The sequence below is a fragment of the Anguilla anguilla genome, chromosome 4 (assembly GCF_013347855.1).
Source record: "Anguilla anguilla isolate fAngAng1 chromosome 4, fAngAng1.pri, whole genome shotgun sequence".
Classification (NCBI taxonomy): Eukaryota; Metazoa; Chordata; class Actinopteri; order Anguilliformes; family Anguillidae; genus Anguilla; species Anguilla anguilla.
The window spans coordinates 17,810,329-17,827,151 of record NC_049204.1 but is presented as its reverse complement, the minus strand read 5'-3'; the positions used below and the strand labels follow the sequence as shown (position 1 = coordinate 17,827,151).

Below are 16,823 nucleotides of genomic sequence, written 5' to 3'. Positions count from 1 at the left end.
ACATCTATAAATCAAGAACAAATTGTGCCAAGGGCAAGCCTACGGTGTCAAGATAATTTAAGGTTATGTAGAGTGACGACTAATTTGTCAGTAGTATGTCTGTTTCATTTTTCACCACAGCAGGAAGGTGAGTTGCTGTGACACAATTTACTCAATCATTTAGAGTCTTCAAACCTGAGAGATTTAAAGAGACAGTGTCGCTTATCTGATAACTTCACTTTCACCTCTCCGGTTGCCATGTCCCCCTTTAAATAATTCTAATCATTCACACGTGTGCACAAGCTGAAAGCCTATCCATTCCCATCAGCAGCAATGACTGAAGCGTGTCGCATGCACCCTGACACAGTCGACCAGCCGGCCCTCTCTATTTTCAAATATCGTCCTTTGTTATCTCTCCACTGCCCGAGCCCAGCTTCCATTTGAGTTCATGTTTAAGACTGAAACGACATGGTAAGGTAACACTGTGCGACAGAGATTAAAGTGACGATTAAAAGGAAAAGTATCCTTGCAGTTCCATTCAAGGCCAAAGTATACCTGACCCCAGTGACCCACTTATGCTAGAATACACGTCTCCGGTTACCGGAATTGGCCCAGGACCCAAGCCGCCTGCTTTTCGGGGTTGCTGAGATGCGCGGTGTCGTAATGATTGGTGTTTGCGCACGCCGTGCTGGCGGGACTCTGACTGGACTCCAGAGAATGCCATCGCCATGGCGCTGCGCAATTCCCCCCGCTCCGCGCAGGCCCGTGTGGAAAACGCCCTTTCCATGCACAGCTCCACGCAGCTGTCCTTTGCACCGTGCGGGAGATGAACACGGGAGCCGCGGGGTACGGATGTCGCTGCTCCGCGCCGTTTACGCACTTACGGCGCTTCATTAAACACGGTGTATTAAAAAAGAACCTGACCTCAAATGCAACCAGGAAGTGAAAGCCAATAGCGACCCCTGCACAGGTTAAACCTTGTTTCCATTCGCACAGCTTACTGGACATCACTTAAAGCTGACACCAATTTCCTGAATTCTGCTGTGTAGTTTTCACAACTGCCTAAATAAACCCACACGTACTGCTATTCCAAATAATACTTTTCGATATACAAACTGTTGCACACAGGAATATCTGCGCAAGAAATTAATATCAAAGTACTGCAGAATGCATTTCCGCATGTCTTTATGAGCTAGTATACCTTAGCACAGTGCAGAGCAGTAGGGACCAAGCTGTTTTCAGAGGGGTTTAACCTCAGACAGCCTTATAGATAAATCCTTGGAGGTGACACCGTGTGATGCTCACAACAAAGCTATGCAAAACATCTGTGAAACCCATTTTATGACAGCTCAGCCATGTTAAACATTTCAAGGAAAATGTTACGCATGTGCTTAAGGGGGCGTGTACTTAGAGAAAGATAATATTGGTTGATTGTGTCTCAAGTAATAGACATTCCACATGGCTACCTTACGAACACGGCATGCTTGAAGTCAAACAACATCACAAGCAAATACTAATTTCTTCTCTATTCATCTGTTAAGGGCTCTCTTAATTGGGGATTAAGTATGTACTTGGAAATGCATGGTCCAACACACTTGTATCTAAAGAAACAGAATGATGGATAAAACAGAAGATAACAGCATTGTCTGGTTGTGTTTCACACTTTAGACTTCTGAAGAAAGATGATACTCCATGAGTGCCGGATCACTTAACTAAATTGGCCCCAATTCACATGGTGGCTGACCATGAAAGTTCACAAGTGTCCGGCTGCATCTTTAGTTTGTACAAACTGAGAACTACCACACAACCTTTTGCTTCAACAGCTAACATCAGATACATGTTGCTGTGGAACATTGTTAAGGCACCTAGCCTTTGGAATCCTTGATAATGTCATTATGCATGTTGTTAGTATGAATATTTGGCTATACACCCATACACTAGTCATACTAACTCACAGAAGGAATGGAGAGAAGGAGAGGTGGTGTTAGTCCCTATAATACATTACATTGTCTCCCCAAGCTTTCAGTCTTACTACACATGCTGTGCAGCTGCTAAGTAGCGGAGAGCACAATGCAAGGAAACTGAGCTATAGACAAGCTATGCAATTCCATAACTTTTAATGTGATGCAGTTTTATATATACTTATATAAAGTACCATAACAACATAAACAATTAATCTCCAAATCTAAAGGGATAAAAATTCGTGTTTCATAATATTGTGATATTCTGTGGACAAAGCACTGATCTGAAGTTTTCTTTTAACAACAACAACAGAGAGCATTTGTTGCAACAGCACTCAATATATCACAGCTTTTTCCCCTTATGCGCTGACAGAGGCAGAGAAATGCAGGGCCAACAATGTGTGCTGAGCAACAGCACCTGTCCATGTGTCAGTTAGGATGGTATAGCCCACCCTGATACACCGTATTAAGCCTTCTGTCTGTACATTGCGCCTGTGCGTGCGTGTGTGAATGAGAGAGAGAGAGAGAGAGAGAGAGAGAGAGAGAGTATGCATAAATGCCTAGAACAGAAGCACAGTAAGTGGACAGTGCTGCCTGGCTAAGAATTTAGAGCCCCTGTGCTGGTGATCCCTCGACTCCCATCATACAGTAATCCAAAAGGGCCGCTGCCATTTGCTCCTTTTCTTTCTGGGTGAAACTGTGCTGAGGTCTGTAGTCTGGCGGACTCTCAAACCCATACGCGAATCACCATGTTTGGCTGGCGTTTTGATTCTCGGACACGTTTTTGTGATCCCATCTCTGTCTGTAATCCTCTCTGCTTTCTTCTGTCTGAATGAAGTAAAATAAAAATTGGATGTCCGTTATTAGTCATTTGGGTTACGCCCACTGTCTCTCATATTTTGCTTTCCATTATTTGACCCAGATAATTAGATCCAGCACAAGAATCTTTGAAACTTACATCTGACCAGACACTCATGTCTCCAAGAACTTAAGAAATCCCACAGCAGCAGCCATTCCACCATGAGCACAATAAAAAAGCAGGAGTCGTCTGGCCAATCAGGGAGGACAGTCGCGGTGGCTCGTGTTGTCATCCAATTACAAAAATTCATGAAGTCTAGCTCAGTCTTTGCTGAAACCTCCAGACATGGGAAAATGGGCGGGATTGACGAGGGGAGGTGGGGGGGGGGTTGTTCAGGCAGCTTTAGAGATAATATCAGGTGAAGTTGACAGTGACATGGTCTGCTTTTGTGCAACTGGAGACTGAGCTGAGGTGACGTTAGGGACACATGCTTCGCACAGAGAATGCTGTATCCGCAGGGCCAGTTCTAAGCACAGGTCACAAGGGCCGTTGCCTAGGGTGTCGTTTGTTTGGGGGGTGTCAAACCAGGGGAAAAACAAAAATACATATCCATGCGTTGCCTTCATGATAGTTCCCACTCCCAAGGCTAGAGCCATGCCTGCACATACATGTTTTTTATTTTTTTATTTTATTTTTTACATGTAAGCATGTTGTTGTGATGCGTCATCTTTACGCAACGCCACAACTGCTTCAGCATCAAAGAACGACAAGTAGGTCAAGAACAAGCCAGAGAAATTACGATGTTAGAGAGAAGTATGTGAAAACACATGCCTTAAACAAATTCTATTAAATTCAGCCATTTAAAGAGCACTGACATGAACCCAGGCATTTTGTCCTAAATAATGATTAAACATCTTCTAATTTAATTGCATTAAATGTCTTAATAATAATGAATTTCAATTAAATGAAACCACAGATGATCTCATTCATTTTGGAGATTGCTGAAATCTCTTAAGTATTTTTATGAATACAAAAACTAATTCTTGTAATATATTTAGAGTTAAGGACAAAAATTGATTGAACATGATTGATTGAAAATGGATTTTGTCAGCTCAGCATGGGAAAATGCAACACAAGATCAATGTTTGCAATAACTCTGATTACATAAACACCTTCTCATCACTTGTGACAAATACATGTAGCTACATCAAAACTGCTTAGCCTTTGGTGGGCTCAGACCTACAGTATTAGGTTACAAAATCATATATTTAAAGAATTCCAGGTCAGTAACATACCTCTCTGCCCCCCCCCAAAAGACAAACACTTTTTCTCTTCCCAAACATCTGCTCTGGGCCTAGATAAAGAGTGTAATACAGTATGATCTGAAGCAGATCACCACATCCTGCAAATCTCTAAAATGATAAGGTAACAGTACACGGCTAGGAGAGGTCGATGGGCTTACTGGCATTACTGTATGTGTCTCAGGAGTCTAAAGTATACACAGCTCTAACTATGTTTACCTTTCATTCTAAATTATCAGCAACTATGACACACTAAACATGTGTTTTTTAAAACAACTATATAAAATGCAGGTAGTTGTCTTGAGGATTATATTTTATAAAAATTCAACCATACCATCTCCCAGTGGAGTTCACATTGAAATTGACAGCAATTACCATTATCTCCCGAATTGCAAAAGCCACATAGAGCCTATAAGCTCTTTTTTTGCTTTCACCATCACACAACAACATATTGACAGCTTAAAAGCAGCACTAATAATGCACACCAATACTCCCACAACAGCCCTTTCCATCCACGTGAGAGCGGCAAAGATCACGCAAAACAAGCCACGCTCAATCATTAAAAGAGGAATGAGACTCACCACTAAGTTCCCGATCACCATGACCAGCATGAAGACAAGGATGCAGAGAGGCTGTCCGGCAACTTCCATGCAGTCCCACATGGTCTCTATCCACTCCCCGCACAAGACCCGGAACACGATCAGGAAGGAGTGGAAGAAGTCCTTCATGTGCCACCGGGGCATCGAGCAATCCCTGGAGATCTTGCACACACAATCCTGATAGTTCTTCCCAAACAGCTGCATGCCCACCACGGCGAAGATGAAGACGATGATGGCCAGGACCAGGGTCAGGTTGCCCAGAGCTCCCACCGAGTTCCCGATGATCTTTATCAGCGTGTTGAGGGTGGGCCAGGATTTCGCCAGCTTGAAGACCCTCAACTGAGGAAAGCAAACAGTTAAAACAGCTCCCGACCAGCTGATGAAAATATTCATCCTATTTATTGTTTACTCCTCAGGTTGGTAAAATGAGCAGCGTACCTTTCAACCTGTCATTGTTTTTATTCACCCAATTTCCGTGCCCCATCACACTCGTAATTAACGGACTACTTAGGAAAATACCTGTCTAGCAAAAAATAGGAGATTCATTAAGGTTTCTATTAGAATGATTATTTTAAATATGTATGTCACCATCCAGGGGATTTTAAGACCATCTTATACCACCAGCTATTTAGGGAATGTACCACAGTGTTTGAGGAGACCAGAACTTCAGACAAGCTCACTATGAGCAAATAGGTTCCAGATTGTAATGGCAAAAAACTTATCACAGACTAAAGAATGATTCAGCCAAACAACACAATATGCATAAATGGAGCACTACGTCTGGACCTGCATTGAAGTGATATTTCAGGAACAGACAGAGATTCAATAAGCTATTTGACCCAGATCTGTTCTTTGTGGCTTTACTGAAATGGAGCAATATATTAGTGTACAGTAGTGTTGTTCAAATCTAATATATACAAGTAGAATGACTTGATGTAAAGTGTGTGTGCAGGCATGTGCTTGTGTATGTATGTGGATGTGAGTCCTTGTATTCTGCTTTCAGTTACAGCAGAACTACCCTAAGCAAACTGAAAAGCCACATGGAAGGTGGAGAAAGTACCAATCTGAATGACCGCAGCACCGACAATCCCTCAACGTTGGAGAGACCCAGCTCCATCAGACTGAGGCTGACGATGATGCTGTCAAAGATATTCCAGCCCTGCTGGAAGTAGTAGTATGGGTCGAGGGCGATGATTTTGAAGGTCATCTCAGCTGTGAAGATCCCAGTGAAGACCTTGAGCAAGCAAAAAACACATTCAGTCTCAGTTAATAAAAGCATCCACATTAAACTGCTCTATTAACAGAAAATTTGCTGTTGTGAATCATCTCATATTGAATCACATTAGTAACTAAATTTTATTGAGACTACTTTTGCACGAGAATGATAATTATGCTTTTAAATGACGTATTTACATATAAATAAGTAAATAATTGAGGAGAGATCTAAAAATATTGGTTATAAGACGAAATGATTCAATCTTATAATAAAAATGCGCACGCATATACCGCACACAGCAATGGATGGCCATTGCTAACCACAAAGTAGTATATAATTTTCAGTTTCAAAGACACTTATTACAGTGATACACGAGAATATCTGGGTCATATCAGGATTGATAATAGCTTTGAACTAGCTTAACAGTTATGGTCCGACCAATATGATGACACAATACGTGCCAGAGAGATGTTACACCTAATGTACCACTGATGCTGCAAATTAAGTGAAAATGTCAAGTCAGTGAAACATCATCTAGGCGTCCAGGTGAAACCCCGGCTGCATTTGGTTGAATTGTGAAAGTTTTTTAGCCGACTAGGATGTAACCAGGCTATATCCAGGGAAACCTGAGCTATATTGGGGTTTACCTCACCCTTTTATGTCAAAACATCTCAACCTAGATTTCCACCCCTCTAGACACCTATATTCCAGCTTTTGCGCACAGGGAACTCACAAGCAAAGCTATACAGACTCATTTGCTCTCTTAACCCATTATCTTTGCTTCATAATAAAGTAAGAAAGTTGGAATATTTGTAATAAGAAAGAAATCTGGTATATTTGTCTTTCATAAATTGACCGTCAATGGCCAATATGGCCAGACAAACAGATATCTGCCTGAGAATTTCCAAATCATTGATCCCCACTAGTTACCTATTTCACGACTAGGTCTATGTTGGGAAACAACAGCAACAATACAGAAGATACACTTGTACAGAACCTACACAATTTTACATAATAATCATATTCAGTGCTAGCACGAAGAAGCCTGTTTTCTGCAAAGGTACACATTGTAATTTTCATTAACAGTTTCAGTAATGCACTCGGTGCTTTCATGTTGCAATTATTTTATTCCCTTTCATGTGCTGTTGGTGCACTTGCTCTGTAGCCCCCATTATCTTATTTAATGATTCCGGTGGGCAGGGCCAACGGGCTGGTCTGTATTTGTGCAGAAAGGCTGGAAGAGCTGACAGACAGGCAGATCTCCAAAGATGCAGCCACAGCACTCCTGCTCTGCTTGTTGTTCCTCGAAGACGCATTCCCCGAACTGACACAGGGTACGTGACACACGGGGGCAGGCAGCCGGGGGACGAGGGAGAATGAAACCTCAGGAGGCACTGGCTGCGCAGTCATTATCGCAGTGAAATTCTGCAGACCTCTAGAGCTTAAATGAGTTAATCCAGCACCTGTTTTTGGCCTCGTAAGAAGGCAGGCTTGCACACCTAAAACCTCAAGTTTCATAATTAATCCTAGTATACAAGAATGGAAGATAGATGCAAGCATTCTTTGGGCTAGGTGCACAGAAACCTTAAACGAATGGCCAGTCTCACAAAATGTTGCCGTAAGCCTTTTCAGCCCTCCTGTTATTCTTGTGCAAATCTGGGGACTTAGTCTGGGCACACAAATCTGATGTCAGTGTTCATGCATACACAGTGACACAGAGAGCTGTACTCATTTAAAAGTCAGAAATTCAGTGTTGTATCTCAATGAATACAGTAAAGACCTTTATGATGTGCCTGGATCAATGGACACAAAACAGTTTTTCACAGGATAAAAGGCATTTGCGAAGCAAAAACAAATGAACAGTACAACTCAGAAGATTATCTGTCTGTCTAGAGGTCTGTCTAGCTCCTACTGAACACATAAACATGTTTGGCATAATCTTCTCTGGATTACAACATGTTTAGCTCATGTTTACTGTCATATAAAATGTACTAAAACATTAAAGATAACATTATAAACCAGGCTACATGCTAAGAATCAATTACATAAATGTGCAGACACACCAAATTAACTGGAGAACAAAACTAGGACATGGACATACACATGATATTTAAAGTAGGGGAGGGTTTAAATATTCGCCTAGTTTTACAAGCCAACAAGAAGATGTTTTAGATACATAAGAGCCTTTCCACATGCTTCAGGGTTTTGAGAAATGAGACACTACTTTTTCAGGCATAAGCATGGTTCTTACAGGTGACCAGCAGTTATAGGTCAAACAGTGCCAAATTTAAAACTGATACAATCAAAGTTCTGTTTTAAAGTAAGAAACACAGATGTAAAATGTAAAATGTTGTCTGATTATGGGGAAATAAGGTAAATAGCAACATTTAAATGAGCATTTTAATTCTGATATGTCCATACTGAGTAATCCTGAATCCTTTGCATATGCCGTATGATATGAAGATGATCCCTCTTATATCATGGAATAAACATAAACATGATCCCTGGTCATACTGTCAATGTAGTGGACAAATGGGTTATTCCATGTGGAATCTGCCTATGTCTGAATGAGATATTCTCAAATAATTATATCAATTAATCATATTTCAGAGATGAAACGTGGCCTTAGATGGGGAAAAATCCAAAATTCCAAGAAAACCTGAGAGGGTTATGTCAAAATTCAAGGTTTACACTAATCTTATAATCTGTGTATACAAATTGGAAATACAACTCTATCAAGCCATCAAGTTCACACAGATAAAAGCCATAGCTGGACTTAGCTACATAAGGAAGAGGACATTAACACGGACCTAAAAATAAACCCAGTCCAGTAATGTTGGCTTTGATTATTAATGAATGCCTTTATTTAACACTGCCAAATGTGTGGGTAGATGGATTGAATCCAACAATCTCTAGACATGGCATCTCTTGATGAATGATGATATGGTTCAAATGCAAGAGGATAAAAAAATATTGATGGCCTTATAATAATAATAATAATAATAATAATAATAATAATAATAATAATATTGACAATATCTGGCCCTTGACACAGGCCAGCGACAGGCTCTGCCACAGTCGGAGGGTGCAAAAGGTCGCCCCATGATGCACGCAGGCGCCCGGGACGCCCGCCAGCGTGGGGGCCTCGGTGCGGGGGTTAAGCCGGCGCGCGCTGGCCCGCTGAGGCTCATGAGAAGGGAAGGGCGCACCGGGGTGAGGGGCGGAGGAGAGATGGCCTGTGACAGGCTCTCTCTGGGAGGGACAGCAGCCCCACGGAGGGTCGTCAACATGGTGCTCACTAACCATCAGCACGCTCCCTGGGAGTCCCCACGAGAGCCACACACACAGACACACAAACACACACACACACAACTAATAATAATAATAATAATAATAATAATAACCACAACAACAACAACAATAATAATAATAATAACAACAACAACAATCATACATAATAAACAAAGCAATATTGGAAGTTATATAAGGTTAGTCCTTTGTAAGGTTTTCCAGGATGCACATGCACACAGACATGCACACTTTCATACTCATATAAACACACACACATAATCAGAAATATGCACACAGGGATGCATACATGTTCACACATACAGAAATGCGCACACACATGCACTCCCACATGGATGCAAAGAGAAATGAATGCACACACACACACGTACTCACATATGCACATGTACGCATGTGTGCTATCAGCACTACCATGTAGACTGGTAAACAAAAGCTGTTTTTGGTAAGCAGGCACTATCCATTTAAATAATAAAAATAATTCCCCAAAAATGGCAAAACATCATTATTGAAAAACAATACAAAGTAACACAAAGGATGAAACAAGATTGCCCATTTCATGTGCCACTCCATATAATGCCAGTGGCTTACTGAACTGAACAAAATGAGCTTGTTTTGTGAGGCTATGGCCAGATTTGCCATTCTGTCTCAACTACAATAAAACCAAATGACAGCTAGTGACATAATCTTAACAAAAAGATTATGTCACTAGCTATCATTATTGCTGTGTAGTTGAACATATCCTTTCTACTTCCTCCTTTGCTTTTACAATGTACCCACTGATGTATGGACACATTTTCTGGTACAGTGGAGAACTGCTTAGGGTTTTGTTCTGCCATACATTTAATCAGTGGACTGCACCTACCAGATTTCCCACAGACAGCATCCTGTTGAACTCGTCGGTCATGGGGTAGTGTTCCAGAGCCATGAAGAGGGTGTTGAGTACGATGCACACAGTGATGGCCAGGTCCAGGAAAGGGTCCATCACCATGAACTTCACCCATTCCTTTACCTTCAGCCACATGGGGCAGCAGTCCCAGATGAGGTATTTGTGGGCAAAGTCATACCAGCAGGGGTGGCACTTTTGATGGGACTCCTCCAGTTCTGCAAGAGAGAAATTCTACTGAGTAAAATGACACAAAGCAAAATGGAAGTAAAAGTCAAAATGCGATTTTACAAAAAAAAATTGGTGTAAGTGACCCCTTTTGAATACAAACTACTCCAAAATGTAATAAATGCTTCCTACCCCTAGTCCAGTACTGGAGATCTGTGATACATCATTTGTGATATCCACTTTATACAAGTCAATAACATACGGTAAGCACAAAACCCTTATTTTCTCAGAAATAGATACTGCTACCAATTCCATTCGATTTCACAGCCCTAATATTTCCCTAGGATGCCTGTAGACAAAGGAAAAACTTCTTTTTTTTCTCACAAACGATCCCAAATAGACTTCATGTAGGAAATGACTAATATGCTTAATTGTTTACTTATTAATGCATAAACTTTGATTTCTGATTTTCTCATTATCAAGGTGGGCATTTATCGTGGCATGTACTGTAATATGCAAGATCAACTTGCTGATAACAGGTAGGATGTAACAGTCATTTTCAGCATCAAGAAAGGCATGTTCATAAAATGACCTGGGCAGAAAAGGAGCATTCTGTTTATAGGGTATGAAGTTTGTTTTAGAGTGGAGGAAGCAGGCTTGCTGATGTGAGGGAGGGGTAGCTTAAAAGGACTTATCTGAAAAACCCAAGTATCCAGACAATCACAAACTAGGCTCTGTGTTATAATTCTGCTGAAGTGTTTTTCTTTTCAAAATCACTGTGCGTTCAGTGGCCCTGACAGCCGTTATTGATTTGCGGAGAAAGTACTAACAATTAAACCTCCTGTTGTTTCCTGGCAGAATTGATCTATTGAAATTCTAGATGGCTATAATGGGCAAATGCTTTTTTACAGTCCCTGGCATAAATGAAATTTATGAAGAGAACAAAATTTCTGCAATGATGCTGAGCAAATATTAAAGCTATATTATGTTACCTGGAGAGTAAACATTTCTCTGGATAGAAGTGAGGGTAGGCTTCTGACTATGTTTTCCTGTTAATTACACATACAAACTAAAGTGCGTAAATAGAAGAGCAGGCCCTCAACTTACAGTTGTCTGAAGCTAAACAGGCATGGCTCATGTTAGCATGCCTCTGGCAGAGGTGAAATCTAGGGCGCGGTGTTATTGCAATTGCAGTAATCTTGTCCTTGCTGAACTTGGCACAATGTAATTCCTGCAGTGCAAATTCTCATAAATTATAAAGTCTCTTTATATATAGATTGATTTATAGCTTCTTGGCTGAGTGGTCATCCTCTGTCCACCTGGGTAATTCAGGCTTCCGAGCGCAACCTCTGCTTTCCCATGCTCTGGGACTATGACTTTTTATCCAATTATCACAGGGTGGTTCTAGATGATCTTTCTAAATACAAAAGGCCTTTCACTTACATTTTCAACAGCTCTTTATCACAATGTTTCTTTACTGCCAGACTGAGAATGCCCCGCCGTAATTTAAAAGCACATCTCTTCCCCGTAACATCTTTTGCAGGAGATTGTAGGCCAGCAAATGTGTGCTTTGACATGCATGCTATCTGCCATCGTTCACCAGCTGTGCCAGGGTAGTGCAGCGGCTGCTGACTAACCACAGGTGTCCGATCAACTAGAGGAGATGGTATAACGGACGAGGCAGGGAACACCCTACCGACTGGGGGGGCTGGCGGGGGCGGGGGCGGGGGGGGGGGGGAAACAACGAATCAATTTTCATTCAAATTAATCAAGTGTAACGATTCTACCGCATTGGTTTCGGAAGTAAAACTTTGTATTGTTGATCTGCATTCATTTTAATGAACATGCACAGGGATAGCGCTCGGACTACCGTCTGACTCCACTCCACAATCCATTATTAATCCTTACACCCATTCTATTTGCAGTCCCACCCAACCCGCATGTGTACTGTGAGAGAAGTAGAGGAGAGCAAGAAAATCATCACTAGCCCCTCGTCTCCAGAGAAAACTTATATGATGGCCTTCACAGCACAAAATCACTCACAGAAAAATTGTGGTTTCAGAACGAGGGTGGACAGTCTGAACGGAATGGTAACAATATGTTAAATGTAGGGCAGAAATGAAGTACACTGGTGACACCATACACATAAAGGGATGGCACAGCATTAATGTGATGGCACAGCCTAGATTTAAGATTACATCTGGGGGAAAAAATGTTTGAACTATCTGAAGGAGTGAAAGTCTGGATGTGATCCAGAAAAGCCTTCTGACCTCATGATCACAAGATATTTTGTTATTTAAGAATCACAGGTTTACACCACTACTGACTAAAAACCCTCCCTCCAAGGGTCACACTATATGCAATTATGCTTTGTCCTGTGGGACTGCCACCAACAATTGGCACTGGCAGGGCAAGGATAAAATTTGGAATGACACAAAAGCCAGATGATCCAGAGCAGATTTTATACCTTGTTTAAAATATGAAATAAATATGATTTCTGATAGCGTTATCTTGGAAAATCCATCTTCATGGTTCTGTTCTCTGCAAGAACCAGCGTCAATATAAAAAAGGATAATTAAGAACAATCTGGGCTAAAGATCTAGGTGTTTCAGAATCTGGGTTAACTTTGCAGTCATGGCAACAGCTTTCCTGTAAAGTGAAAGATATATTTTCAGTACAAAACCATCAAATCATTTTCATCTCAGACTGTTTTTCATTCTCTAAAAAAAAGCACCATCTAATTAATAGCACAAGTCAAATAAAACATATCCTGTGCTTGTAAACACCCTCAGCTCCTGCGTGTTTTGATATACAGTAAAGGAAAGGCAAAATGAGGATTATAGCACACTATGCGAAAACGGCGTGTTGAGATGTCACTGTCCTTACCGTCCATGGCGTCGCTGAGGTAACTGGCGGCGCTCATCGCTCTTTCCCTTCTAGTAGGTTCCTCCGGGACCTCGCGTGACAGCCTTCGAGGGATCAGCATGGCGCTCACCTCAGTTGTACAGTTGGGCACCTGCAGAGATCGGAGAGGAAACACTGCTGATCAAGAGAATGCTCACTCATCTCCTATATCTAATTAGATACATAGCTTTGTGTCTTACGTATGAAAAATGGGCCTAATAATAAATTAATAATAAATTACATTCAATGTATAATAATGATGACTGTGTAATGTTACACCCTAAAATCACAGTTTTTAAATACGGACAGGTCAAGTTACCATCAGCTAATTTCCACCTGCGCCCTCGAGTTCTGCTAAAATAACTGAACATGACTATTGTGTACAATCCACTTCATTAATTCTTTTTAAAAATCTACTGAATTCTCCACAGTTTCTTTAAGTACATATGCACCATAAACAACACAAGAGTTGCAGTTTTAAAAAAAGGAAAAAAGAAAACTCAACAGAAACACCAAGACTCAAAGCTACAAACATTTTTTGTGTATATGTACAATCTTTGAAAAACACCATCCCTTTCACCACTTTCCTGTAATATCTTACTATTTTGTTTTTGCCTCATCTGGCATTAAATCCTTTTGAGCCTGTATCTTTGTTGAGACTTTAACCTTTAGTTGTTTCTTAACATTTATTTTTAGATACTAGTATTTTTATTTGGGTCTTGCACTTCAATACCACATCGATACCAACCTAAAGAATGCACAGAATAATGACAGAGTAATGCAATAATAGCCAACATATGTAAACAATGTCACATTAGTCACCTCTCAATAAGAATAACATTTCTGCAGAGTTTTCAACAATGCTTTCTCGTAAAGTCTCTTGTCATTTTATAAGAATGAATGGACAATGTCCAAAGATGTGAGGGTAAGAGAATACATTTCATAAACACTAATTACAGTGTTTACAGTGCAAGAAGTAAAAATGCTCCTCCATTTCATTGGTTCAAATGAGGTTCCAGTGGTACGTGGTGATGTGCGCTAAGTACACTGTGAAACAGTCTCTTAAAACAGCAGTTGTCGAATCCCTATCGGTCTTGCATTTTAAAGTCACGTCAATTTATTTTCCAAGTGACAACAGAGTGATTAGTGTTGCGGCAGACAATGTGCTCCCCCCAGCAGCGTATAGAATGAACTGCCCAGCAACACCGACAGTCCCTCCTGACATTGCACGGCAAAGCACATTTCTCACATTGAAGAGTGACACGGGGGCAGGCTGAGAGTTGTTATTTAGGTCCGTTCAATGCCAACAGATAGCCCGAGAATGAACAGGAGGTGTGTAAGGGGTGTGGGGTTAGTCCCTGTTTCACATGACATGGTCTGAGATCAACAGTTTTATTTACCTCTAAGTCTCATCAATTGTGACACCACATCTCATTAAATGCAGATACCATAGATTACAATGTAGAACAATGTAATCCAGGAGAAAACACGCCTAAGCATTTCAATATGACACGTTACCGAGTGTATATGTTCTGATATTAATAATACGAATTATTTCAAATGGTGCCGAAATTTACTGAAAACAATAACACATAAACTGTTCCTATTGCAGTACATTCTCAAAATATTGGCACTGGCACTGCAGGTGATCACAAACCACCTGTACTGCAATTTTCCTTCTTTGGTTCCTCTTTACAAGCCTCCTAACTGAACATAGCGACGGGCTTTGTGTGGTAATGCTCAGCTACTACATTTGCATACAAATGAAACACTGACAAAATCATAAGTACCCTATTATATAAATCAAAAAATATTAAAATAAAAAAAACAAAAACAAATGTTGCCATGATGCCATCACAATAGAGTTGAATTGCCACTTCACTGGTATACACTACTCTGCCTGAAGCTAATTTATGAAAATATTCCAAATTTCCACAAAGTCAAAACATTGTGTGGGTTGCAGCAAAGTGACTTCATGTCATAACCCTGATTACCTGACATTAGCACATTGCATAACCGCCAGGGTGTTACCAAGGGCATATGGAATAACTGACTGATAATCCTGATCATTTTTGTAAATGGAAATAAAATGTCAAACAGTGATGCAGTGCAGCATTGTAATGTACACCCTACAGTATTTAAATCAGTCGCAAATCAACTAATGAAGAATGTGTTATTTGTGAATAAAATAGGAAAATTTAAGAATTTCTGCAAGAAGCAGATGTGCTTAAAATATTTATAATGTATTATTATTTATTTGTGAAATGTTTACAAGAGCATTGGAAAAATGTTTCTCTAATGTATATATTGTATATAAGTAGATCCATCTGTAGATTACCTTGTAGAAAATGTGTTTTATTTGGTCAAACATAGCTTTTCTTTGCACAGCAATCCAAATGACTAGCATGATTCTGACATTAAGCTATGAATCTGAAACCTAATTAATTTCACAATGGAAATATTATAATTTGCTCTGTTCTGGGAAAAATTAGTCAAGGAAGTGCTTTAGACACTTAGTACTAAGAATATATATGAGTCTTTCAAGGGGTTAAGAAAAGAGAAATAGCTTTGGGGTTGAAACACTTTAAGGGATTAAATATGTTACGTAACACCATGGGCAGCTCAGACAAACAGTCTAGGTTAAAGGTTAATATTTCCCTCTTGATCTTTAACCCCAAGATATACCATTTGGACACTTACCAAACAAATGAGTGTTGCATGCTGGCAACACCCTGAGTGTACAACGAACTGGTTCAATAGCAATTAATCTTCATGCACCTTTAAAGTATCTTTAGGTAAAACTGAGTAAAACATAACCCAGCACAACTTATCCTTGTAGGCCATTTTTTTAAACCAAATATCCAGGTTTATAAAATTACGCTTTCTGAGCTGTGCAACCATTTCTGGACATTTTCCACATGCATTTCAGAAACTATAAAAAACACAAAGGTACCAGTTCAGGTATTTGCAGCACTGACATCTAAGGAGCTTAAAATCAATGAAACCAGTTAAAATAATCACTGTGCTATTTTCAAACTAAATTTACTGAAGTCAGGGCCAAAGAAACAGCTAAATATACAGGAGGGGGGATAATGTCATGCTTGTGTCCCCTCTATTAGAATAATGACACTCCACAATCTCCACAGAGGTTCATGAACTCAAAGGGCAGTAAATTATATTACTGTCAAGGAAGCATTAACTATAACAGGGCAGAGGAAGCACCAGGTTCTGCTGAATGAAGAGCTAAACCACACACATTAAATTAATTTAAAGATCTCATTTGAAAATTATAATCTTGAGTTGTGCAAACGGCAGTGAGAAAATTCAATTTCTTTCCTGCAGCAAATATTGTACAGTAACAAGACCACAGAAACCCAAACTGTATCACTTAACAGAACAACTGTATTGTCTTCCCATAATTAAAGTGTGGAGAATTAATCACAAAGAATTTCCAGCTTTTACAAGCACTACTGACAGAAAATGGGTTTCCACCTCCAAAACAACTAGCTGTTTCTGTGAATGATGCCCGTACTCAAATGCGGTCAGGTGGTCTGTGATATGCTGACCCCATTGAGAAAGGGTTCAATCAAAAACTCACCAGCTATTTAAGTCCCTCACCTAGAAGCCGAGCACAAAAAAGCCTTGAGAAAAACTTATGGCCCACTTCAGAATACTGGTATAACCTCAAGAGACCTTCAGAGGCT

The 16,823-nt window shown here is 40.3% G+C and overlaps 1 protein-coding gene across 3 annotated transcripts in view; it reads right to left on the bottom strand.

The window, feature by feature from the left end:
* The window catches only part of scn5lab (sodium channel, voltage gated, type V-like, alpha b), a 130,582-nt gene that overhangs the window by 57,169 nt on the left and 56,590 nt on the right, over positions 1-16,823 (bottom strand). For all 3 annotated transcript variants that reach the window (XM_035415363.1, XM_035415365.1, XM_035415364.1), the window contains 4 exons: positions 13,102-13,231; positions 10,027-10,265; positions 5,700-5,873; positions 4,622-4,978 (listed from right to left, as the gene is read on the bottom strand). In XM_035415363.1, the coding sequence (XP_035271254.1) occupies positions 4,622-4,978; positions 5,700-5,873; positions 10,027-10,265; positions 13,102-13,231 (900 nt within the window). The remainder of the gene's footprint in view (positions 1-4,621; positions 4,979-5,699; positions 5,874-10,026; positions 10,266-13,101; positions 13,232-16,823) is intronic.